This window comes from Gorilla gorilla, chromosome 23 (assembly GCF_029281585.2).
Source record: "Gorilla gorilla gorilla isolate KB3781 chromosome 23, NHGRI_mGorGor1-v2.1_pri, whole genome shotgun sequence".
NCBI lineage: Eukaryota > Metazoa > Chordata > Mammalia > Primates > Hominidae > Gorilla > Gorilla gorilla.
This window is the reverse complement of record NC_086018.1, coordinates 31,186,523-31,212,131: the sequence shown is the minus strand read 5'-3', so window position 1 is coordinate 31,212,131 and position 25,609 is coordinate 31,186,523. Positions and strand designations below refer to the sequence as shown.

At 39.2% G+C, this 25,609-nt stretch overlaps 1 protein-coding gene across 2 annotated transcripts in view; it reads left to right on the top strand.

The window, feature by feature from the left end:
• The window catches only part of LARGE1 (LARGE xylosyl- and glucuronyltransferase 1), a 759,370-nt gene extending 734,981 nt beyond the window's left edge, over positions 1-24,389 (top strand). For both annotated transcript variants that reach the window (XM_055375362.2, XM_055375363.2), the window contains one exon: positions 24,198-24,389. In XM_055375362.2, coding sequence (XP_055231337.1) covers positions 24,198-24,267 — 70 coding nt within the window. In that variant the 3' untranslated portion in view covers positions 24,268-24,389. The remainder of the gene's footprint in view (positions 1-24,197) is intronic.
• The last annotated feature ends 1,220 nt before the right edge of the window (positions 24,390-25,609 follow it).

The window sequence follows — 25,609 nt, the reverse complement described above, 5'->3', positions numbered from 1 at the left end:
AGCCTAGACAAGGAAACAGGTGTTTAAAAAGAGAAATTACAATTCATAGTGCTAAGGGCTGTGATAAAACTTAGCACAAGGTGCTGCTATTACCAGGGTGCGGAGGAGAGAGCTTTACCAAATATGGGAAAGGCAAAAAAAGATTTCCCAGGATATAAGATGCTTAAGTTGAGCCTTGACTAGAAAAGAGAAAGTAGCAGTGAAGGGAGAAATACATTGAGTATAAAATGCGTGATTTCAAAGTCAACTGTTTCTACCTTCTGCTTATTTTGGAGTCTAGGAGTCCCTGGTTCTATGGAGAACAAAGACCAAGAGCAGTAGAAGGAGATATTGAAAAACGTTCATCCCCACCAAGATCTGCATTTGTGGTGAAACTGATCGGACCCCTCCCGGTGCCCTTCTAGCCCATTGTCTTCAAGGAAGCCCTTTATGATACTCAGTTCCATTTCCATTTCTCTGGTGAAGGATTCACCTGTACCATCCCTAGTGTGTACCACTTTGGTTTCGAATTTGAGCTGTTTCAGAGCTGTGCAAATGTGGGCATTAATGAGGAATGGCATCCATATGAGAAATAAACATGCTGTGGCCAAGGATGGCTATGAGCAGGAACCGCCATATTGCAGCTGGAGTGGTATTGCAGCTGCAGAAGGAGCTGTATTGCAGCAGGAGAAGGAGGACGTGGTCTGGCTGTAGTCTAAGCCATAGGAATTAAAGTGTGAAAAAGTAAATATTCAAACTCTGTTCTTTTTATGTACTCTATGGAAATTAAGAAGGCTGGGGAGTAACAGTACTCTTCCCAGTCTCCAAGAAGACGACCTGGTATTAAGAGCAAATCTTACTTTCCCAATTCTCTACATAATCCCCCCAGCACTATTGAGCTGCTGCTAAAAAAAAAAAAAAATGATGTTTTGTTTATACAGTGCTATCACTGCAGAGCTGAAAAATACTAACCAAGCTACACATCTATTCTCATTGCTTACTGCTAATTCAAGTCAGTTTTAAATATTAATTATCTCATAAAAGTATGAGCATGGATAATCCCAGTAGTGTAGACAGATGAACTAGCCTGGCTATTCCCTGGGGTTGCCCTTTGTCCCTTTGGACAACAACTTCTTGTGAATTCTGGTATCAAAATCTTAGATGCAGCAAGCCTGGCTGTCCTTGCTGTGCCCTCTCCCTGCGATACTGTTACCTCCTCATACTTGTTTACCTTCGACTCCTAACTCTGGATCTGGGGCATATTGCGATGAATACTCCTTGCTTCTGTGAATGTGTGGAAAACTGATGGAATAGTCTGTGCCCTCTCTTCCCAGCTGACCATCTCGCCACTCCATTTCCACAATGCTCTTTCCCACATGCCAGCAGCACTGGGGCTTGTCCTCCATCCTTACAACCTCCATCTGGGGAATCATGTGGCAGTCTTCATTATTGGAACCACTCACAAATTTTACAAAGATCTGTTAATCTTGGAGATCCTTTCTCTAGTTAGGGAAGTAGAGGTCATGTGGTTATCCCTTCTTTCCACTAGAAAGCAGCGCAATAAAAAGAGTATCGTGAGTGTGTGTATGTGCATGTGTGTGTGTGTGAATCAAGAAACTCAGAAAGAAAAAGGCAGAATGTCCAATATTTTTCCACCATCAGATAACTGAGGATGATTTAGTCATCCGTCACCACCTTGACTAGGGAATTTAGTGAGTTTGTTTGTCTTGAGGAAAATCCAAGTCATTGTGTACTGGCCAAGCCATTACAATGGGAGCGTGGGGGACTTCATTCTGGGACGACAAAGCCAGCATTGTGTGCATTTGCCTCCTCTTGGCATGGCTGTGCTAATTCTTATCAGGATGTTGTCCTGTGAGGCACACCAAAGGCTACTGTAGAAATGAGAAGAAAGGTTAATATTCCCACTCTTTCCAGCTTTGTGGACCTCTTGGGATCTCAGATGCTCTTAAACCATCAATATGGGGGTTGCCTGACTGGCCTGTATTGCCTAGTCTTTCTGGCTCTGCCCAGGGATCATAACTTTACTGGGCACCCAACCCTGGCTGAGAGTGCCCACACCTTGTGTCCACGATCATTGAAGCCCACTGGGTGGACAATGTTGGCGACCACCTTGACATAGCCCATAACTGCGCCTATTTTATAGGTTACTGCTGACAGGCAATAGAGAGATGCCATTGTCCCACAACCTCCTGCAAGTGCCTTCCTGGAAGTCAAGAAACTCAAAGCAGACAGATCCCCTCACATGAGATCCAAATTGGCAGTGGACCAGCTATCATATAGGGTAGTTCAGAGTATGAGTGTGGGCAATAGGACTCCCATGAGAATGAGGCTGACAACTCCTCCAGCTCCAATTGTCATTATATCTAAGCAAGTGATTCAGTGCCTGGTTCCCTTCTGCTGTGTGCTTGTATTTAGAGTCCAGATGGCTTTAGTCAACCTCATTGTTCAGCCATTGAAGGTGCCCTGCAGTGACCCTCACCTTAGTTGTTGCTTTAGCTACTCTTTGTAATGTTCTCTCAGCCCAGCAGCTTGAGGATGACATGAGTCATGCATCCTCTATTGGATGCCACAAGAGGCTGCCTATTGTTGAGTAGCATTTGCAGCAGGCCCGGTGTGAGCTCAGTCTTCTGTATCCCATTTCCCCTTAATGATGGACCTGTGTTGTACCTGCCCCTCCTTATTTGTTGGGATAGTATTGACCCGGTTCAAAATGGGCAGATTGGGCCTCAGCAACATAGTGGGTTCGTGAATTATGCATCCTGTCTCCATTAGTGTCCAGTAAGAGTTTCTCCTTAATTTTGTGTCTTAGTCTGTCTGGATTGCTATAACAAAATACCATAGGATGGGTGACTTATGAACAAGAATATTTATTTATTTATTTATTATTTAATTATTATCAGCAAAAACATTTTCTTTTTTAGAAAAAATTTTTAATTGATGCATATAAGTTGAGTATGTTTATTATATACAACATGATGTTTTGAAATATGCATACATTGTGGAATGGCTAAATCAAGCTAATTAATATAGACATTACCGCACACACTATTTTTTTGTGGGAGAACACTTGAAATCTATCCTCTTAGTGATTCTTTTTTTTTTTTTTTGAGACGGAGCCTCACTCTGTCGCCCAGGAGAGTGCAGTGGTGCGATCTCAGCTCACTGCAAGCTCCACCTCCTGGGTTTACACCATTCTTCTGCCTCAGCCTCTCGAGTGGCTGGGACTACAGGCACCCGCCACCATGCCCGGCTAATTTTTTTTGTATTTTGTTTAGTAGAGACAGGGTTTCACCGTGTTAGCCAGGATGGTCTTAATCTCCTGACCTCGTGATCTGCCTGCCTTGGCCTCCCAAAGTGCTGGGATTATAGGCGTGAGCCATCGTGCCCGGCCTCCTCTTAGTGATTCTTAAGACTACAGTGCATCATTATTAATTATAGTCACCATGTTGTACAATGGATCTCTTGAACTTATTTCCCTTATGTAACTAAAATTTGCTATTCTTCTACTAACATTTCCCCACCCCATCCCACCTCACTCCCATCCCTGAGCACTGGTAACTACAATTCTACTCTCTGCTTCTATGAGTTCAACTTATTTAGATTCCACATATAAGTGAGATCATGCAGTATTTGTCTTTCTATTCCTGGCTTATTTCACTTCACATAATGTTCTCCAAGTTTGTCCATGTCACAAATGACAGGATTTCCTTCTTTTTAAAAGCTGGATAGTATTTATTATGTACATATACCACATTTTCTTTATTGAGCTTATTCATTGATGTGCACGTAGTTTGATTCCATATCTTGACTACTGTGAGTGATGCTGCAATGAACATGGAGGACCAAATACTTCCTCAACAAATCGATTTCATTTCCTTTGAATTTATACCCAGTCGTGGGACTGCTGGATCATATGGTAGTTCTAATTTTAGTTTTTTTGAGGCACCTCCATACTATTTCTCATAGTGGCTGTACTTTGAATCACATTGGTGCCTTTCAAAAATCAATTGAGCATAGAAGCATGCATCTATTTCTGACACTAATGGAGACAGGATACGTAATTCATGAACCCACCATGTTGCTGAACTGATGGCTTTGAACATTTAGAAAATATATAGATACATAAATTTATATATCTAAATATTTCATCTCTATATTATGAATTAATTTTCAAAATTTTATTTGTCAATGCTGCTAACATGTAGAGACACAATTGACTTATGTATTTTGATATTATATCATGTGACCTTGCTAAACTCACATATTAAGTCTAATAGATTTTTACTTTACTTTGTTTTTGATTTCTTAGAGTTTTCAATGTAAACAATCACATTCTCTTTGATACTTATGCTTTAATTTATTTATTTTTTACTTTATTCCACTGGCTAGGACTCCCAGTAGAATGCTGAGTAGAAGTAATAAGAGTGGTCATACTTAATTAATTTCAAATCTTTAGGAGAAAGTGTATAGTGTTTCAACATTAAGAATTATGTTAGCTCAAAGATTTTTGTATGTGACTTTTTTTTCAGATTGTAGTGGAAGCTTTCTATTCCTATTTCGCTGGGAGGTACATTATGAATGGGTACTGAATTGTGTCATGTACTTTTGCTACATTAATCAACATAATTGATTGTCCTTATTCTGTTAATGCAGTAGCTACTTCTCAAATGTTAAGACAAACCTGCATTTATGAGATAAACCTTGTTATGATTTGTCACCTTTTTTATGTATCACTGGATTTGATTTGCTAACATTTGGTGATTTTTTGCATCTATATTCCTGAAAAGTATTGGTTGATATATTATTTTCTTGTTATGTTTTGGTCAAGTTTTGGTATCAGTATTATTCTGGCATTATAAAATGAATTGGAAAATGTTGTTTCTTCCTTATTTTCTGGATTGGTGTGCGCGATTGATTTTTTTCCCATAATTGGTTGATAGACTTCAACAGTGAAACTATGCCTAGAATTTTTTTGTAGGTTTTTATTATAAAGAACTTTTTAAAGTTGAGTTCTTGAATAGCTACAGAGTAATCAGATTTTCTATTTTATCTTGTGCTAGTTTGATAAGGTAGAAATTCTAGTAATTTTTCTTTGATCAAATTTGTCAAACTTATTGTTATAAATTCTTTATAATATTCCCTTAATATTCTTTCATGTCAGTAGGATCACTAGTAATAGAGCTTCTTTTGTTCTTAACATTGTTAATTGTGTTTTCTCTCTTATTTTCTTATTAGTCTTCAAAGGGACTTAACAATTTTATGAATTTCTTCAAAGAACAGACTTTCGGTTTTATTAATTTTTGTAAGTAAACTATATTTAGAACAGTTATAGATTCACAGCAAAATTGAGTGGAATTACAGAGAGTTCTCATACACCCCTTCCTCACACACACACAGACTCTTTCCTCTCAAGATCTCATGCCACGGTGGTACATTTGCTACAATCAGTAAACCTACATTGACATATCATTATCACCCAAAGCCCATAGTTTACATTAGGGATCACTCTTGGTGTTAAATATTCTACGGGTTTCTATGACTTTATAATGAGTTGGATTCACTGTTATAGTATCATACAACATAGTTTAACTGCCCTAAAAATCCTTCATGTTTCACCAATTCATCCCTCTTATCACCTTAATCCTTGGCAAACACTGTTCTTTTTTACTGTCTCCACAATTTTACCTTTTCCAGAATGCCATATAGTTGGAATCATTCAGTATGTAGCTTTTTCAGATTGGCTTCTTTCACTTAGGAATATGCACTTAAATTTTCTCCGTGTCTTTTTATGGCTTGATAGCTTATATCTTTGTCACTGAATAATATTCCATTGTCTGGATGTATTACAGTTTATTTACCCAGTCACCTACTGAAAAATATCTTGGTTGCTTTCAAGTTTGGACAATTGTGAATACAGCTACTATCAACGTTCAAATAAAGGTTTTTGTGTGACCATAAGTTTTTAATTCACTTAGATAAATACCAGAGAGAGTGATTGCTGGATCATACACTAAATTATGTTTAATTTTATAAGAAACTATCAAACTGTCAAAGTGGCTGTACCATTTTGAATTCCCAGAAGCAATGAGTAATAGTTCCCGTTGCTTCACATCCTTGTCTGCATTCGATATGGTTAATGTTTTCGATTTTGGCCTTAATAATAGGTGTATAGTGATATCATGGCATTGTTTTAACTTACACTTCCTTAACAAATAGTATTGAGCATTTTTAAACATGCTAATTTGCCATCTGTATATCTTCTTTGGTGAGATGTCTGTTCAGGTCTTTTGTCCATTTTTAGAATTAGGTGGTTGAGTTTTAAGAGTTTTTTGTATAGATATGTTTTTGCAAATATTGTCTCCTAGTCTGTAGCTTATCTTTTCATTCCCGTGATTAATTTTTTGTTTTTTTCTTTCATTGATTTCTGGTAGACTTCCTGATTTACTTCTGTTTTATTAATTGTAATTTTAATTTTCTTATCTTTTTCTAACTCCTATGGTGAAGATTTTGATAACGTATTTTAAGCCATTTTTTCTTATTAATACAAAAATTTATAGATATAAAACTTTGTAAAGAACTACTTTAGATGCTTCTCAATAGTAGTGATATGACGTAATTACATTATAATTAAATTTATAATATTTTTTATTCTCTTGTGATTTCTTCTTTGTTGTTTGTTTGGAAGTGTAGTATTTAGCTTCCAAATATTTTCAGCTTATCTAGGTATTTCATTATACTTTGTTTCATTGTAATCCTGTTATTTACTCTACAAGATATCAAGCATTTGAAAATCTTTGGCCTTGTGTCCCTGCTCAACATGTGTCTCTCAACACAGTTTCAATTTTTTTATTTTAAAATATTTAATTGACCAATGAAAATTGTACATTTTCAAGGTATATAGCATAAAGATATGATATATATATATATATAGTGTACTGATTACCACAGTCGAATTAATTAACACACCCATCACTACCCATAGTTACCACTGTGTGGGGGTTAGGGGTGGTGAGGACACTTAAAATCTGCTCTCTTATCAAATTTTGAGTAAACAATACAGCATCATTAACTATAGTCACCATTCTGTGCATTCGATCCCCAGAACTTAATTCATTTTATAACTGGAAGTTTGTATCCTTTGACCAACATCTCTCCATTTCTTCTACCCCCCAGCCTCTGACAACCACCGTTCTACTCTCTGCTTCTGTCAGTTTGACTTTTTAGCGTCCACATATAACCCGTCTTTCATACAGTAAATATCATCCAGTACTCACCTTTCTGTGTCTGGTTTATTTCACTTAGCATAATGGGCTCCAGAGCAATCGATGCCATCACAGATTTCCTTCTTTTTTATGGCTAAATATTGTGTGTGTGTGTGTGTGTGTGTGTGTGTGTGTGTGTGTGTGTGTGTTATCCATCAACAGAGACTTAGGTTGTTTTCAAATCTTGGCTATTGTGAATAATGCTGTGATGACTATAGGGGTACAACTATCTCTTTGAGACACTGCTGATTTCATTACTTTGGAATATGTACCCAGAAGTGGGATTGCCGGATCATGTGGTATTTCTATTTTTAATTTTTTTGAAGAATTTCCATGTTGCTTTCCATAAAGGTTGTAACAATACACATTCCCAGCAACAGTGTATAGGGTTTCCTTTTCTTCACACCCCTGCTACCACTTGTTATCTCTTGTCTTGTTGATAATAGCCATCTTAACAAGTGTGAGTCCTATCTCGTTATGGTTTTGATTTACATTTCTCTGATCATCAGTGATGTTGATCATTTTTTCATCTATCCAGTGGTCATTAGTATGTCTTTGAAAAAATGGCTATTCAGTTCCTTTGCCCAGTTTTTCATTGGGTTAACTTTTCTGCTATTGAGATGAGCTCCTTATATATCTTATATATCATATATTTATATATGTATGCATGATACTGCTTATCAGATATATGATTTGCAAGTATTTTCTCCCATTTTGTAGATTGCCTTTTCATTTTGTCGACTGTTTCCTACACTGTGCAGAAGATTCTTAGTTTGATGTAATCCCACCTGCTTAATTTTGCTTTTGTTGCCTGTGCCCTTGGTATCAGATCAAAAAAATCATTGCTAAGACCAATGTCATGGAGCTCTTCTCCTATCTTTTCTTCTAGGCATTTTATGGTTTCAGGTGTTACACTTAACTCTTGAATCCATTGAGTTGATTTTTGTATATGGTGTCAGATAAGAGTCTAATTTCATTCTTCTGCATGTGGATATCCAATTTTTACAACACAGTTTATTGAAGGAACTGTTGTTCCCTCACTGTGTATTCTGTAATCAAAGATTAGTAGACAACATAGGCATGGGTTTATTTCTGGACTATCTTCTGTTTTATTGATCAATTAGTCATTATGTCAGTACCACACTGTTTTGATTACTATAGCTTTGTAATATAATAAAATCACAGAGTGTGATGCCTCCAGCTTTGTTCTTCTTTCTCCAGATTGCTTTGGCTATTCAGGGTCTGACACTATTTTTTAAAAGACTATTCTTTCCCTATTGAATTGTCTTGGCATCCTTGTTGAAAATCAATGATGAACACATAACTGAAAGAGATACAGACACACAGACACACACACAATATGAAAGGGAGAAAACAAACAGAAACAGGAAAGAGTAAAAGAGCAAAAAGTTTTGAGTACAAAAAGTTTTTAGTTCAAAATTTATGTACTAAATTTTGCAGCTGGTCACTTATGCTGTGGGACTGTAGAACCCTAATATATAATTAAAAAATTCTAAACTCAAATATTAAACATTTCGAGTCTGTTGGACTACTTATATTTTACCTTAATCGTGTGTTAGTTTCAATATTTGGTTATTGACTGCTAATTAGTCAAGAGTAATATACCCTGTCGGGTGCGGTGGCTCACGCCTATAATCCCAGTGCTTTAGGAGGCCAAGGTGGGGAGATTACTTGAGGTCAGGAGGTCGAGACCAGCCTGGCCAAACTGTGAAACCCCATCCCTACTAAAAATACAAAAATTAGCCTGGTGTGGTTGCATCCAACTGTAATCCCAGCTGCTCAGAAGGCTGAGGCAGGAGAATCTCTTGAACCGGGAGGCAGAGGTGGCCGAGATCGTGCCACTGCATTACAGCCTGGGTAAAAGAGCAAGACTCCATGTAAAAAAAAAAAAAAAAAAAAAAAAAAAAAAAAAAAAAAAAAGGCCGGGCATACTGGCTCACGCCTGTAATCCCAGCACTTTGAGAGGCCGATGTGGGCGGATTACAAGGTCAGGAGATCCAGACCATCCTGGCCAACATGGTGAAACTCCATCTCTACTAAAAATACAAAAAATTAGCTGGGTGTGGTGGCAGGCGCTTGTAATCCCAGCTACTCAGGAGGCTGAGGCAGGAGAATGGCATGAACCCAGGAGTCGGAGGTTGCAGTGAGCCAAAATAGCGCCACTGCACTCCAGCCTGGTGACAGAGCGAGACTACATTTCAAAAAAAAAAAAAAGAGTAATGTAGCCTAATAGCCTAACAATGTGCTCACGTGAAGAATGTCTGAGTTCAAAAAATACTCTCTTTGCCACTTCCTAGCAGTGTAACTTCCGACTAGTTAGGTAAGTTTAGTTAGCCTCAATAAAAAATCTTTAAAATGGAGATATTATGCTCATCAATTGATCTGAGATATGGTATAAAAATGAAAATACATAAAAATAGAATATTATCATGTATACAGTAGATACTCCATAAAATCATGTATCTTTAAAGAGTATGTTAATTAAACTGCTGGATTGGACCTCTTCTTCATAAAAATTTTATCCACTGATTTTAGATTCTATTTTAAATTTATAACTCCATTATTCTTTATATAGTTTTACATTCTACTGTAAAGGAAAACTTCCCCTTCTTTCCTGTTTATGTATTTACATCAGAATAGACTCATGGGTCTTTAAGCAGCTTTAGTGAGATATAATTAATAAGCCTTATAATTTACCCACTTTCAAGGGTGCAGCTCAATGGTTTTTACATTTATAGAGTAGTGCAAATGTCACCACAGTCTAATTTTAGAACCACATCCACAAAAGGATTCCGTACCCACTGGCTGTCACTCCTCATGCCTACTCCCAATCCTAGCCCCCAGAAATCACTAATCTACTTTTTGTCTCTCGATTTGCCTATTCTTGGTATTTCATATGAATGAAATCATACAATATGTGCCCTTTTGTAATAGGCTTCTTTCATTTAGAACAATGTTGTCAAGAGTTATCCAGGTTGCAGCATATATTCATACTACATTCCTTTTAATTGCCAAATAACATTCTGTTGCGAGGATTTATCACATTTTATTTATTCACTCATCAGTTAACGGATATTTAGGTTGTTTCCACCTTTTGGCTGTTACGAATAATGCTGCTATGAATAATTGTGACACATTTTTGTGTGAACATATGTTTCCAATTCTCTTGGCTCTATGCCTAGGAGTGGAATGGCTGGGTTATATGATTACACTATGGTTAACTTTCTGAGGAACTGCCAGTTTTTCACAGTGCCTGCACCGTTTTACATTCCCACTAGCAGGTTCGAGGGTATTAATTTCTCTAGGATCTAATCAGCACCTGTTATCTTTTTAAAATCATTACCATTCTTGTGGGCCTAAGTGGTATCTAATTGTGGTTTTGATTTGCATTTTCCTATAGCTGATGATGTTGAGCATCTTTTCATGTGCTCTTTGTATATCATTTACATTTGTTTATTTTATCAACTTTATCAAATTTATACCATTCAAATTTATATCACTCAAGTGTGAAGGGGAGTGTCTTAGTCCATTTCTGCTGCTATTACAAAATAACTGATACTGGGTAATTTGTAAAGACCAGAAATGTATTTCTCACAGGTCTGTAGGTTGGGAGTCCAAGATCAAGGTGCTGGCTGGTGAGGGCCCAGTCTCTCCACTACCAAGATGGTACCTTGTTGCTGCATCTTCCAGAGAGGAGGACTGCTGTGTCCTCACATGGCAGAAGGCAGAAGGGCAAGAAAGGCAAAATATTGCATGACTTCTCTTTTACGAAGGCCTTACTCCCATTCACAAAGGAAGGGTCCTCATGACCTAATCACTTCTTAAAGGCCCCACCTCTTAATACTGTCACAGTAGCCATTAGGTTTCAACACAAATTTTGGAACAGACACCATCATTCAAACCATAGCAGGGGATTAAAGTGGTAAATCAGTAAGGAGGAAATTGTGTTTGAAAAACCCTTTGAACATGCCCACCATTTCCATAATAAGGAGTCTGCTGGCAGTTGCTAGTCTAATTGAATCCAAATAGAAACCCAGCAAATAAATGGACAACCCCCAAAGTACTTAAATAATAGGGAGAACAAATTGTTGGGATATACAGAAGAGTAAAACACTACATTGATTTAAGGAGCTACCAGGATGCCACAATGTAACTTCATAAAGGCAGAACAACAGAAATATTTCCCCAAACAGTACCTATGCATCTTGTACTGCTCTGCCTTTCTGTCACGAAATTGGCCTCACAGAAAGCATCATGAAGCCATGTAAATTTTCATGTAATAAAAGCAAAAACTTTATATTTCCCAGGGCTATTTGTGTCATTAACCTCATCCTTAATTAATCTGGGAAAGATTTTGCTCAAGAGAAGAAAGATCCAGGTATAAGTGTGTAGGGGGCAAAGGGCTTTTCTAGTGCTCCAACCTCATTCTAAATGACAGCTGTCTTCCTCTGTACATGTGGGTGGTTCTGATTTAGAATAGCTCCTTCACAGCTTTTGCCCCCATAGCTGCATGTGTGGATTGCTATGGTTTGAATATGCCTTCCAAATTTCATGTGTTGGAAACTTTATTCAAAATTTATACATTGATTGGAGGTGGGATAATGGAGAGGTAATTAGGATTAGATAAGATTCTTCAGGGTGGGGCCCCCATGATGGGACTGTTGGCTTTATAAGAAGAAACATCAAGGCCTGGGCTGACACACATGCTCCTGCCCTCTTGCCATGTGATGACCTCCACCCTGTTACGATGCAGCAAGAAGGTCCTCACCAGATGCCGGTATCATGCTCTTGGAATTCTCAGCTTTCAAAACTGTAAGAAATAAATTTCTTTTCTTTATAAATTACCCAGTCTCAGGTATAGCAATAGAAAATGGAGTAAGACATGGATACATATACATTTTATCATAATTCTGGAAACATGAGAGGATGCCAACAGTTTATAGTTGAGCGTTCAAATATAAATTGGTATAATATTTATGGCTTCAGCATTAGCACTAAATTCACATTGGTATACTAGGAATTATTCAACTCTATTATCCTCTTAGGTATATGGAGGAGGAAGAGAATATTCTGTTCTTCAAGTCAGACTTTTTGAAGAAAGGAAAAAATTACTGCTTCTCCCCCAGTTAACTTTCATAAAGCAAAACCCCAAAAAATATAGTTTGAAGAATTCATTTTTCATGTTGTGGGTTCACTTTGGACTCCATCCAAACCCTGTCCCCACTCATCAGCTGTAAGACAGCAGTCCCTGAACCTGTTCATGCCCATTCTAAGCCTCAGCCTCCTTCTGCATAACTTGAGTGCCTTTCTTCATGAGTATCACCTTCACAGGATGCTTGTGTGTTTCAACATCAAAACAAAACTGGTGGATTCCAGGAACAGCATAAAGACTCCAGTGTTCAGATCAAAGTGGCCTTAATGGTTGTGCAGGACTTCCTTTAAGGCAAGGGGCTGCAAGGGGCCTGGGAAGATATCACTCAGCTTCATGACAAAGGAAAACTTTTGTGTGTATGGACACTGCTCAATATCTGTTGGAAACTCATTTGGCCCTGGTGATCCTAGTGATGCAGGCCTTCCTAAATCATAAAATAAATAAAAGTGGCGTATTAGTCTGTTTTTACAGTGCTATAAAGATACTACCTAAGACCGGGTAATTTACAAACAAAAGAGGTTTAAATGACTCACAGTTCCACATGGCTGGGAGGCTTCAGGAAACTCGCAATCATGGCGGAAAGTGAAGGAGAAGCAAGGTACCTTCTTCACAAGGTAGCAGCAGGAGACAGAGAGAGTGAAGCTGGAAGAGCCACACACTTATCAAGCAACCAGATCTTGTGAGAACTCACTGACTACCACGAGAACAGCATGAAGGAATACTGCCCCTACGATCCAATCACCTCCCATCAGGCCCCTCCCTCGACACATGGGAATTACAATTTGAGAAGAGATTTGGGTAGGGATGCAGAGTCAAACCATATCAAGTGAGACGGGGTGATTCTGAGTTGATCCTTTTCACACGAAGTGGTTTCCTACACCATCCCACATCCAGCCATTCCAAGCAACCTCTAGTCATCTGTTAAGACTCAACTCAAATATTTCTTCTTTATCTACTTTAGACTGAGATTTTTTTTTCTTTATCCTCTAAGATATGGGAATCACAGCATTATGTGCTAACACTGATCATAGTCCTTGTCATAGGAATTTTGAACTTTGAATTAATTCTGTATTTTCTCTTTTTGCGTTACTTGAGGTGGGAGATACAAAGTCTGCATCTAGATTTAGAGGGTAGATTTTGACATTGAACTGATATGCCATGCATGTTTGTTAAATGAATAATTAAAAGAATAAATGTCCTCTCTAATATATTAAATATCCATATCTATTGTTTTATTTAATAAGGCACTATAATCTTTCTTCATAAATTATAATTTTGTATTATTATATTTTAAGTTCTGGGGTACATGTGCAGAACGTGCAGGTTTGTTACATACGTATACACGTGCCATGGGGGTTTGCTGCACCCATCAACCCATCATCTACATTAGGTATTTCTCCTAATGCTATCCCTCCCCTAGTCCCCCAGCCCCGACAGGCCCAGTGTGTGATGTTCCTCTCCCTGTATCCGTGTGTTCTCATTGTTCAACTCCCACTTATGAGTGAGAACGTGCAGTGATTGGTTTTCTTTCCTTGTGTTAGTTTGCTGAGAATGACAGTTTCCAGCTTCATCCACGTTCCTGCAAAGGACATGAACTCATCCTTTTTTATGGCTGCCTAGTATTCCGTGGTGTATGTGTGCCACATTTTCTTTATCCAGTCTATCACTAATGGACATTAGGGTTAGTTCCAAGTCTTCGCTATTGTGAACAGTGCCACAATAAACATACATGTACGTGTGTCTTTATAGTAGAATGATTTATAATCCTTTGGGTATATATCCAGTAATGAGATTGCTGGATCAAATGCTATTTCTAATTCTAGATCCTTGAGGAATCGCCACACTGTCTTCCACAATGGTTGAACTAATTTATGCTCCCATCAACAGTGTAAAAGTATTCCTATTTCTCCACATCCTCTCCAGCATCTGTTGTTTCCTGACTTTTTAATGATTGCCATTCTAACTGGAGTGAGATGGTATCTCATTATGATTTTGATTTGCATTTCTCTAATGACCAGTGATGATGAGCATTTTTTCATAAGTTTGTTGGCTGCATAAATGCCTTCTTTTGAAAAGTCTCTATTCATATCCTTTGCCCACTTTTTGATGGGGTTGTTTGGTTTTTTTTCTTGTAAATTTGTTTAAATTCTTTGCAGATTCTGGATATTAGCCCTTTGTCATATGGATAGAGTGCAAAAATTTTCTGCCATTCTGTAGGTTGCCTGTTCACTCTGATGATAGTTTCTTTTGCTGTGCAGAAGCTCTTTAGCTTCATTAGATCCCAATTGTCAATTTTGGCTTTTGTTGCCATTGCTTTTGGTCTTTTGGTCATGAAGTCTTTGCCCATGCCTATGTCCTGAATGGTATTGCCTAGGTTTTCTTCTAGGGTTTTTATGGTTTTAGGTCTTACATTTAAGTCTTTCATCCATCTTGAGTTAGTTTTTGTATAAGGTGTAAGGAAGGGGTCCAGTTTCAGTTTTCTGCATATGACTAGTCAGTTTTCCCAGCATCATTTATTAAATAGGGAATCCTTTCCCCATTGCTTGTTTTTGTCAGGTTGGTCAAAGATCAGATGGTTGTAGATGTGTGGTGTTATTTCTGCGGCCTCTGTTCTGTTCCATTGGTCTATGTATCTGTTTTGGTACCAGTACCATGCTGTTTTGGTTACTGTAGCCCTGTAGTATAGTTTGAAGTCAGGTAGCGTGATGCCTCCAGCTTTGTTCTTTTTGCTTAGGATTGTCTTGGCAATGCGGGCTCTTTTTTGGTTTATTTGAAATTTAAAGTAGTTTTTTCCAATTCTGTGAAAAAAGTCAATGGTAACTTGATGGGGATAGCATTGAATCTATATATTACTTTGGGCAGTATGGCTATTTTCACAATATTGATTCTTCCTATCCATGAGCATGGAATGTTCTTCCATTTGTTTGTGTTCTTTTTTATTTCATTGAGCAGTGGTTTGTAGTTCTCCTTGAAGAGGTCCTTCACATCCCTTTTAAGTTATATTCCTAGGAATTTATTCTCTTTGTAGCAATTGTGAATGGGAGTTCACTCATGATTTGGCTCTCTGCTTGTCTGCTATTGGTGTATAGGAATGCTTGTGATTTTTGCACATTGATTTTGTATCCTGAGACTTTGCTGAAGTTGCTTATCAGCTTAAGGAGATTTGGGGCTGAGATGATGGGGTTTTCTAAATATATAATCATGTCATCTGCAAACAGAGACAATTTGAGTTCCTCTTTTCCTATTTGAATACCCTTTATTTCTTTCTCTCTCCCTTCCCTTCCCTTCCCTTCTGCCCTGGCCAGAACTTCCAATACTATATTGAATAGGAGTGGTGAGAGAGGGCATCCTTGTCTTGTGCCAGTTTTCAAAGGGAATGCTTCCAGTTTTTGCCCATTGATTTGTGGATGTTGAACCAGCTTTGCATCCAAGGGATGAAGCCGACTTGATCATGGTGGATTAGCTTTTTGATGTGCTGCTGGATTCGGTTTGCCAGTATTTTATTGAGGATTTTCACATTGATGTTCCTCAGGGATATTGGCCTGAAATTTTCTTTTTTTGTTGTGTCTCTGCAAGGTTTTGGTATCAGGATGATGTTGGCCTCATAAAATGAGTTAGGGAGGTTTCCCTCTTTTTCTATTGTTTGGAATAGTTTTAGAAGGAATGGTACCAGCTCCTCTTTGTACCTCTGGTACAATTCAGCTGTGAATCCGGACATTTTTTGGTTGGTAGGCTACTCATTACGGCCCCAATTTCAGAACTTGCTATTGGTCTATTCAGGGATTCAACTTCTTCCTGGTTTAGTCTTGGGAGGGTGTATGTGTCCAGGAATTTATCCATTTCTCCTAGATTTTGTAGTTTACTTGTGTAGAGGTGTTTATAGTATTCTCTGATGGTAGTTTGCATTTCTATGGGATCCGTGGTGATATTCCCTTTTTCATTTTTATTGTGTCTATTTGAGTCTTCTCTCTTTCTTCTTTATTAGTCTGGCTAATGGTCAATCTATTTTGTTGTTGATCTTTTCAAAAAAACAGCTGCTGGATTCATTGATTTTTTGAAGGGTTTTTCATGCCTCTATCTCCTTTGGTTCTGCTCTGATCTTAATTATTTCTTGTCTTCTGCTAGCTTTTGAATTTGTTTGCTCTTGCTTCTCTAGTTCTTTTAACTGTGATATTAGGATGTCGATTTTAGATCTTTCCTGCTGTCTCATGTGGGCATTTAGTGCTATAAATTTACCTCTACACACTGTTTTAAATGTCTCAGAGATTCTGGTATGTTGTGTCTTTGCTCTCATTGGTTTCAAAGAACATCTTTATTTCTGCCTTTATTTCATTATTTACCCAGTAGTTATTCAAGAACAGGTTGTTCAGTTTTCATGTAGTTGTGTGGTTTTGAGTGAGTTTCTTAATCCTGAGTTCTAATTTGATTGCACTGTGGTCGGAGAGCCTGTTTGTTATGATTTCCATTCTTTTGCATTTGCTGAGGAGTATTTTACTACCAATTATGTGGTCAATTTTAGAATAAGTGCAATGTGGTGCTAAGAAGAATCTATATTCTGTTGATTTTGGGTGGAGAGTTGTCTAGATGTCTATTAGGTCCACTTGTTCCAGAGCTGAGTTCATGTCCTGAATATTCATGTTAATTTTCTGTCTCATTGATCTGTCTAATATTGACAGTGGGGTGTTAAAATCTCCCATTATTATTGTGTGGGAGTCTAAGTTTCCTTGTAGGTCTCTAAGAACTTGCTTTATGAATCTGGGTGCTCTTGTATTGGGTGCATATATATTTAGGATAGTTAGCTCTTCTTGTTGCATTGATTACCATTATGTAATGGCCTTCCATGTCTCTTTTGATATTTGTTGGTTTAAAGTCTGTTTTATCAGAGACTAGGATTGCAACCCCTGCTTTTTTTTTTCTTTCTATTTGCTCCGTAAATCTTCCTCCTTCCCTTTATTTTGAGCTTATATGTGTCTTTGCACGTGAGATGGGTCTCCTGAATACAGCATGATGAATCTTCACTCTTTATCTAATTTGGCCATCTGTGTCTTTTAATTGGGGCATTTAGTCCATTTACATTTAAGGTTAATATTGCTATGTGTGAATTTGATCTTGTCATTGTGATATTTTGCCTGCTAGTCGATGCATTTTCTTCATAGTGTCGATGATCTTTACAATTTGGTCTGTTTTTGCAGTGGCTGGTACCGTGTATTGCTTTTCATGTTTAGTGCTTCCTTCAGGAGCTTTTGTAAGGCAGGCCTGGTGGTGACAAAAATCTCTCAGCATTTGCTTGTCTGTATTTTATTTCTCCTTCGCTTATGAAGCTTAGTTTCGTTCTATATGAAATTCTGGGCTGAAAATTCTTTTCTTTAAGAATGTTGAATATTGGCCCTCACTCTCTTCTGGCTTGTAGGGTTTCTGCAGAGAGATCTGCTGTTAATCTAATGGGCTTCTCTTTGTGGGCAACCCGACCTTTCTCTCTGGGTGCCTTTAACATTTTTTCCTTCATTCCAACCTTGGTGAATCTGATGATTATGTGTCTTGGGGTTGCTCTTCTCGAGGAATATCTTTGTGGTGTTTTCTGTATTTCCTGAATTTGAATGTTGGCCTGTATTGCTAGGTTGGGGAAATTCTCCTGGATAATACCCTGATGTGTGTTTTCCAACTTGGTTCCATTCTCCCTGTCACTTTCAGGCACACCAATCAAATGTAGATTTGGTCTTTTCACATAGCCCTGTATTTCTTGGAGGCTTTGTTCATTTCTTTTTACTCTTTTTTCTCTAATCTTGTCTTCTCACTTTATTTCATTATGTTGATCTTCAATCTCTGATATCCTCTCTTCCACTTGATCAGTTTGACTATTGATACTTGTGTATGCTTCATGAAGTTCTCGAATAGAGCACTATAATCTTATCACATGACACTTAGCACATTATTCTTAGGAGGTGAAATATACTAGAGTAATTAGAGTTCCTAGGATAGGGGTGGAGAATTCACATCATAGACAATATCCAGAAAAAATTCTATTGCAGAGAAATTTGGGGAAGCCTCAGGAAGCTTACAATCATGAAGGAAGGGGAAGGGGAAGCAAGTACCTTCTTCACAAGGCAGCAGTAGAGAGAGAGAGAGAGAGTGAGCAGGGGAAACTTTCACTTTTTAACCATAATATCTCATGAGAACTTCCTCACTGTCACGAGAACAGCATGGGAGAAACCACCATTTCAAAACCAATCATGCCTTCCCAACAGTCCCTCAAAGTCTTAACTCATTCCAGCATTAACTCAAAAGTCCAAGTCCAAAGTCTCATCTGAGACAAAGCAAGTCCCTATGAGCCTGTAAAATAAAAAGCAAGTTAGTTACTTCCAAGATACAATGGGGGTACAGGCATTGGTAAATATTCCCATTCTAGATGGGAGAAATTAGCCAAAACAAAGGGGCCACAGGCCCCATGCAAGTCTGAAACCCAGCAGGGCATTCATTAAACCTTAGAGCTTCAAAACAATCTCCTTTGATTCCATGTCTCACATCCAGGGCAGGCTGATGCAAGAGGTGGGTTTCCATGGTCTTGGGCACCTATGCCCCTGTGGCTCTGCAGGGTACAGCCCCTGTGGATGCTTTCACAGGCTGGCATTGAGTGCCTGTGGTGTTTCCAGGTGTATGGTGCCTCTGTCAGTGGATCTACCTTTCTGGGGTCTGGAGGACAATGGTCCTCTTCTCACTAGGCAGTGCCCCAGTGGGGACTCTGTGTGGGGATTCCAACCTCACATTTCCCTTCCTCACTGCCTAGCAAATGTTCTCCATGAGGGCTCTACCCTTGCGGCCAGCTTCTGCCTGGATATCCAGGCATTTCCTTACATCCTCTGAAATCTAGGTGGACATTCCCAAACCTCAACTCTTATCTTCTGTGCACTCTCAGGCCTATCACCACGTGGAAGCTGCCAAGGCTTGGGGCTTGCATCCTCTGAATCAATGGCATGAGCTGTACTTTGGCCCTTTTAGCCACAGCTGGAGCTGGAGTGGCTGGGATGCAGGGCACCAAGTCCCGAAGCTACACAGAGCAGTGGGGCCCTGGGTGCAGCCCACAAAACCACTTTTCCCTCCCAGGCCTCTAGGCCTGTGATGGGAGGGGCTGCTGTGAAGGTCTCTGACATGCCCTGGAGACATTTTCCACATTGTCTTGGCTATTAACATTCAGGTCCTCATTATTTATGCAAATTTCTGCAGCAGGCTTGAATTTCTCCACAGAAAATGGGTTTTTGTCTTCCACCACATGGTCAGGCTGCAAATTTTCCCAACCTTTATGCTCTACTTCCCTTTTAAACATAAGTTCCAATTTCATACCATCTCTTCATGAACACATATGACTGAATGCTTTCAGAAAAAGCCAGGTCACATCTTGAATGCTTTGCTGCTTAGAAATTTCTTCTACCAGACACCCTAAATTATCTCACTCAAGTTTAAAGTTCCACAGATCTCTACGGCAGGGGCAAAATCCTGCCAGTTGCTTTACTAAAGCATAGCAAGAGTGACCTTTGCTTCAGTTCCCAAAAACTTCCTTATCTCCATCTGAGACCACCTCAGCCTGGACTTTATTGTCCATATCACTATCAGCATTTTGATCAAAACCATCCAACAAGTCTCTAGGAAGTTCCAAACTTTCCCACATCTTCCTGTCTTCTTCTGAGCCCTCCTAACTGTTCCAACCTCTGTCTGTTACCCAGTTCCAAAGTTGCTTCCACATTTTCGGGTTACCTTTATAGCAGTACCCACTTTATAGCAGTACCACTGGTGGTACCAATTCTCTGTATTAGTCCATTCTCACAACTGCTATAAAGATACCAAGACGGGGTAATTTTTAAAGGAAAGAGATTTAATTGACTCACAGTTCTGCATGATTGGGGAGGCCTCAGGAAACTCACACTCATGGCAGAAGGCAAAGGGGAAGAAAGTACCTTCTTCCCAAGGGGGCAGGAGAGAGAGAGTGCAGGGGAAACTACAACTTTTAAACCATTAGATCTTATGATATCTCCCTCATTGTCACGAGAACAGCATTGGGGAAACCACTCCAATGATCCAATCACCTCCCACCAGTCTCTCCTCCGACACGTGGGGATTACAATTCCAGATGAGATTTGGGTAGGGACACAAGCCAAACCATATCAAGCTAGCTCTATGAGGTCTCCTTTATTTATTTTTATATTTATTTATTTATTTATTTATTTTTGAGACAGAGTCTTGCTTTGTCATCCAGGCCAGAGTGCAGTGGCATGATCTCGGCTCACTATAACCTCCGTCTCCTGGGTTCAAGCGATTCTCCTGCCTCAGCCTCCTGAGTAGCTGGGATTACAGACGTGCACTACCATGCCCGACTAATTTTTGTATTTTGAGTAGAGACAGGGATTCATCATGTTGGCCAGGCTGGTCTAGAACTCCTGACCTCAAGTGATCCTCCCACCTCGGCATCCCAAAGTGCTGGCATGTGTCACCAGCCCAGGGCAATAATCTCATTTATGAGGGCTGCCCTCATGATCTAATCACCCCAGAAGACTCCACCTCCTAATACCATCATGTTGGAGCTTAGGTTTCAACACATACATTTAAGGGGGACACAAATATTTGGACCATAGCAAGTTCCTTAGCAGTAACTTGAATAGATAGATATCTAGGTGTCTAAAGGTTAAAAGGATTTCCCTGGTGTCTCAGTGCTATGTAAAACCTCAGGACATTTTTTTTTTTCTTTTTTTGAGACAGAGTCTTGCTCTATCACCCAGGCTGGAGTGCATTGGCAAGATCTTGGCTCACTGCAACCTCCGCCTCCCAGGTTCAAGCAATTCTCCTGCCTCAGCCACCCTAATAGCTGGGACTACAGGCACGTGCCACCACACCCAGCTAATTTTTTGTATTTTTAGTAGAGGCGGGGTTTCACGATGTTAGCCAGTATGATTTCAATCTCCTGACCTCATGATCCGCCCACCTCAGCCTCCCAAAGTGCTGGGATTACAGTTGTGAGCTACCGCGCCCAGCCCCTCAGGACATTTTTATAACTCTGGGTTATCTATTACTGAGGTTCAATTATTCACTTTTGTTCATTAAGTTTTGAAGCTTAAAGGTAAAACTTAGCTTACTAAAACAAGAAAATATATGATTTATAGCCTGAAAGTCATGTCTGGTATATGCATGTTAATTTGGCTCCCTTCTTTGTGGGCTTGACTCTAGTTGCAACCCACATCAAGCACAAATTCTTAGCAAGACTTTCCCATAACAAGAAGCACTGTCTCCAAGCAGAATTTTAGGGCCCACATGGGAAGATGATGAAATGTTTTACTACCTCATTATACATAAGACCTAATTCAATCCTTATTTTACCAAGACAATATCTATCATCAATTACATATGACTTTGTAACAGGACAGATTTTTAAAATCTTTATCATATCTTATACAAAAGCAAATGATAACTGTTTGACACTCCTGCTTTCAAAAATATTCTGGAAATGGAGTCATTGCTCACATGCTCTGGGTTGCTTCCTAGGCATTTATAGTCCAGTGGTGGGTCAAGCAATTTTATTCTTATCTTTGACAATCATCAGTGTGCTATTTGGCCTTGCACTGTAGGCCAAGTGCTGGTTTACAGGAAAAGACCCAGGGATTATTTACTGTTGAATTATAGTTCTTCTGCTTTACTATGTTCAATGCTGCTCCACCACTCCAACTCAGAATTAAATTCTAATATCTTCTTGTAAAACAGTCTTCTTCTTATACACTTGTATATTTGATGTAGATATTAAAGGAGACATTTGAACTAGACCTTAGGAAATGGATGAGTTCATCAAAGATCAGGAACATAAGAATTCCAAGCAGAAAGAACAAAATAAGGGTAATGGGAAAAAACTTGGAATGTTATGTAAATAGTTTGCTTTGTATGAAATATAATATATATTGTAGATATTTTCCTTATAAGGTTGTTATGAGGATTAAAAGAGATGGCATGCATGTTAAACAGTAACTAACATTAATTAGCATTTCATGCTTTATGTTTATTAGACCGTTTTGAATATGTAGCACTTAATGTTAGTTTCTTCCTGCACATTTTTCTCATTGGAAATTGCCTCCAATTCTAGACTTTTTGATCTGCATTTGACTTCCTGTACCGAAAATGGTTTGTGATAACTCCTAACCTGTGATTCAGCACAAGGAATACATCTTCAAATAGAAGTCAGGGTAGGAGGTAGCATGGCCTCTTTACTTTGGCCTTATATATACAGCTACTCCTAGAATAGACATGCTGGAAGGAAAATCTAAAAAATGGCCTAGGAATTATAGTCTATAGTCCTATCCACGCTGAGATCCAGAGCCAGTAAGAATGGGTGAATCTACCTTGTGGTTAAATGTTAATCTTGTTGCTGGCAGCTGGTTGTACCAGGGGTAAATATCTGAAGAGGCAATATTGTACTGTTTACTTAAGGCCTTGATAGGGTGATCAGAGATGGGTCCAAGCCTTAGACCCCACAGCTAGGTGTGCCAGAAAGAACTCCTGGAGAAGGTTCACCCACTAAAAGGAAAAAGACTTTTGTCTTAAGAATGGCTGGTAGGAGGCTGACCCAGGTTGTGGGAGGGGCAGTTTCCTGCTTCAAATATTTGCAGGAGGGTGGGTGGAAAGCATCATTTTGTTAACTGGGGTATGCAGATCCTGGTGCCAACGATTTGTTTTTTCTGACATTATCTCTGGAGGCTACTGCTCTAGGGGAGAGAATGAACAGAGTAAATGCCAGCCAGAGTAAGGTTGCTTCTTGTAGGTTGCTGTACTCCAAGGCTTAACTGGAAATGAAAAGCAAAAGCCAAGGGCAGAGCTTGGAGAAATGAATAGATGACAATTAACTAATCAAAAACACTATGGTTAAGAACTCGGATTCCTGGGAAACCTGGGATTAGAATCCTGTCTCAGGCTTTTAACTAGCAATCTGGTTGGGAATAAGTAGGATTACTTCTTTGAATCTCGAATTATTAATCTGTAAAATGCAACAGGAACCTTGCCTGTTAGGAATAAATTGAAACATAGAATAGGTGAATGGATACTTAGCAGGCAACTAATAGGGTCTTATGGGTATTAAGCCATAGAAACTGCTCCTCCGAACCATACCCTTGCCCCTTGCTCTAACAGTGGCCAAAATATGCACTATACATCGAATGCAAAATATGCATTTAATAGTATGTATTCACAACTTCATGTGACTTTGAACAAATTTTCTTCATCTCTCTGGGATATGTGCTTTCCTAGCTGTACTGTAAGTTGTACAATTGAAGTGATAGAAGGGGCTATAATTAAGACTTTTTTAGTATGGAGAAAAATGTTCAGACATAATCACAAAAAGGAATGAGAACTTTCCTGGTCCCCTCAGTTTCAAGTGGCAAGAGGCTTCCAATTAGATCTGATTTTCTGACATCCTCTCCTGGAAATTCCTAGGATATGGCAGAATACTGGAAATGTGATAGACTTTCAATAAGAAGTTGTTGACCAATTAATGGATTATTAATCTTTACTGCTTTTGGAATTACATTCACATTGATAAATTGGGTTACTCTTAATGTTATGCATGTAATGATCTTAGGGAAAAATATACTGGAGAAGGGGGAGTTTCGCTCTGAAATTTAGACCCACTTGAGGAATTGAAGTGTGTGGTTACTCTTAGCCAGTATAATTGCATAGAACAAATAACCACAGAACACACTTTGAATCAACCCTTTCTCATTCTCTTTTGCTTCTAGCTTTGATTTTAGCCAGACCCTATCTCCCATCATCAGCTGCAAGACGACAGTTCCAAACACATGCCTATAATTGTCCTCGGCGTTGGCTTCCTTCTCGAGGACTTGGGTACTGTTCTTCATGAGCCCTAATTTTACAGCATGTTGGAACGGCTCAACGTTGAAGCCAAAGTGGTACGTGCCAGGTGAACATCCTCAAGGTAAGATTGACGTGGTACATGCCAGGTGAACATCATCCCCGTGGTAAGATTGAAGTAGTACATGGCAGGTGAACATCCCTGTGGAAAGATTGAAGTGGTACATGCCAGGTGAACATCCCCGTGGTAAGATTGAAGTGGTACATGCCAGGTGAACATCCCCATGGTAAGATTGAAGTGGTAGGTGCAGATGAACATCCCCGTGGTAAGATTGAAGTGGTACATGCCAGGTGAACATCCCCGTGGTAAGATTGAAATGGTAGGTGCAGATGAACATCCCCGTGGTAAGATTAAGGTGGTACGTGCCAGGTGAACATCCCTGTGGTAAGATTGAGGTGGTACATGCAGGTGAACATCCCCTTGGTAAGATTGAAGTGGCCCTGATGATTACGCAACACTTCCTTGAAGACAATGGGCTGGGAGGGGCCTGGGATGGGATCCCTCAGCTTCACTGCAAAGGCAGACTTGAGTGGGGAAGGACTTCTCAATGTCTCCTGGAGTTCCAGGTGGCCCTAGGTATCCTGGATGGCGTGGGAGTCTTAAACACCAAGGTAAACAGAAAGGGGATATTTGAAATTCATGCATTTCACAGTTTATTAATTTCTTTCCATTTTAACCCTCCTTACTAACATTCATTTACCCTTCAAGAATCATCATAAGCATCATTTTCCCAGGAAGTCCTTTCCTCTATGCCGTCAGAATAGCAAAATCTAGTGTTTATTCTGGCCACAGCGTTTACCACACTGAATAATAATCTCTCCTCTCTGTACCTGTTTTGTTTCCTTAAACAGGCCATAGCAGGTATTTTACTTGATTTTGTTCCTGAAGTGCTACCATACAGTGTCCAGCATAGAGTTGGTACTCTTGGTGTTTTTCTGAAGCAATGATGTAATAAATAGTTGCTTAGATTTTCAAATTCATCTCATATGTTTGATCATATGATTTTATTATCACAAACAGCAGCTAAGGACTCGAAGGAAACGTTGACCCAGGGAAGTCCAGGGATTGTATCATATCAGAGATAGAAGGGATGTTAGAGTGATGTTTTCCCAGCTGGGCTGTGTGTGATACAATCAGCTGTAGAGCCTGTGAATAACCCAGTGTCCTCGCTAATAATGCCGTGACCTTCCAAATCAGAATTCTGAGGGGTTGGATCTAAACCTGCATATTAGTAAAGGTCCCTAGATGATTTTGAAGCACAGCTAGATTTAAAAATCA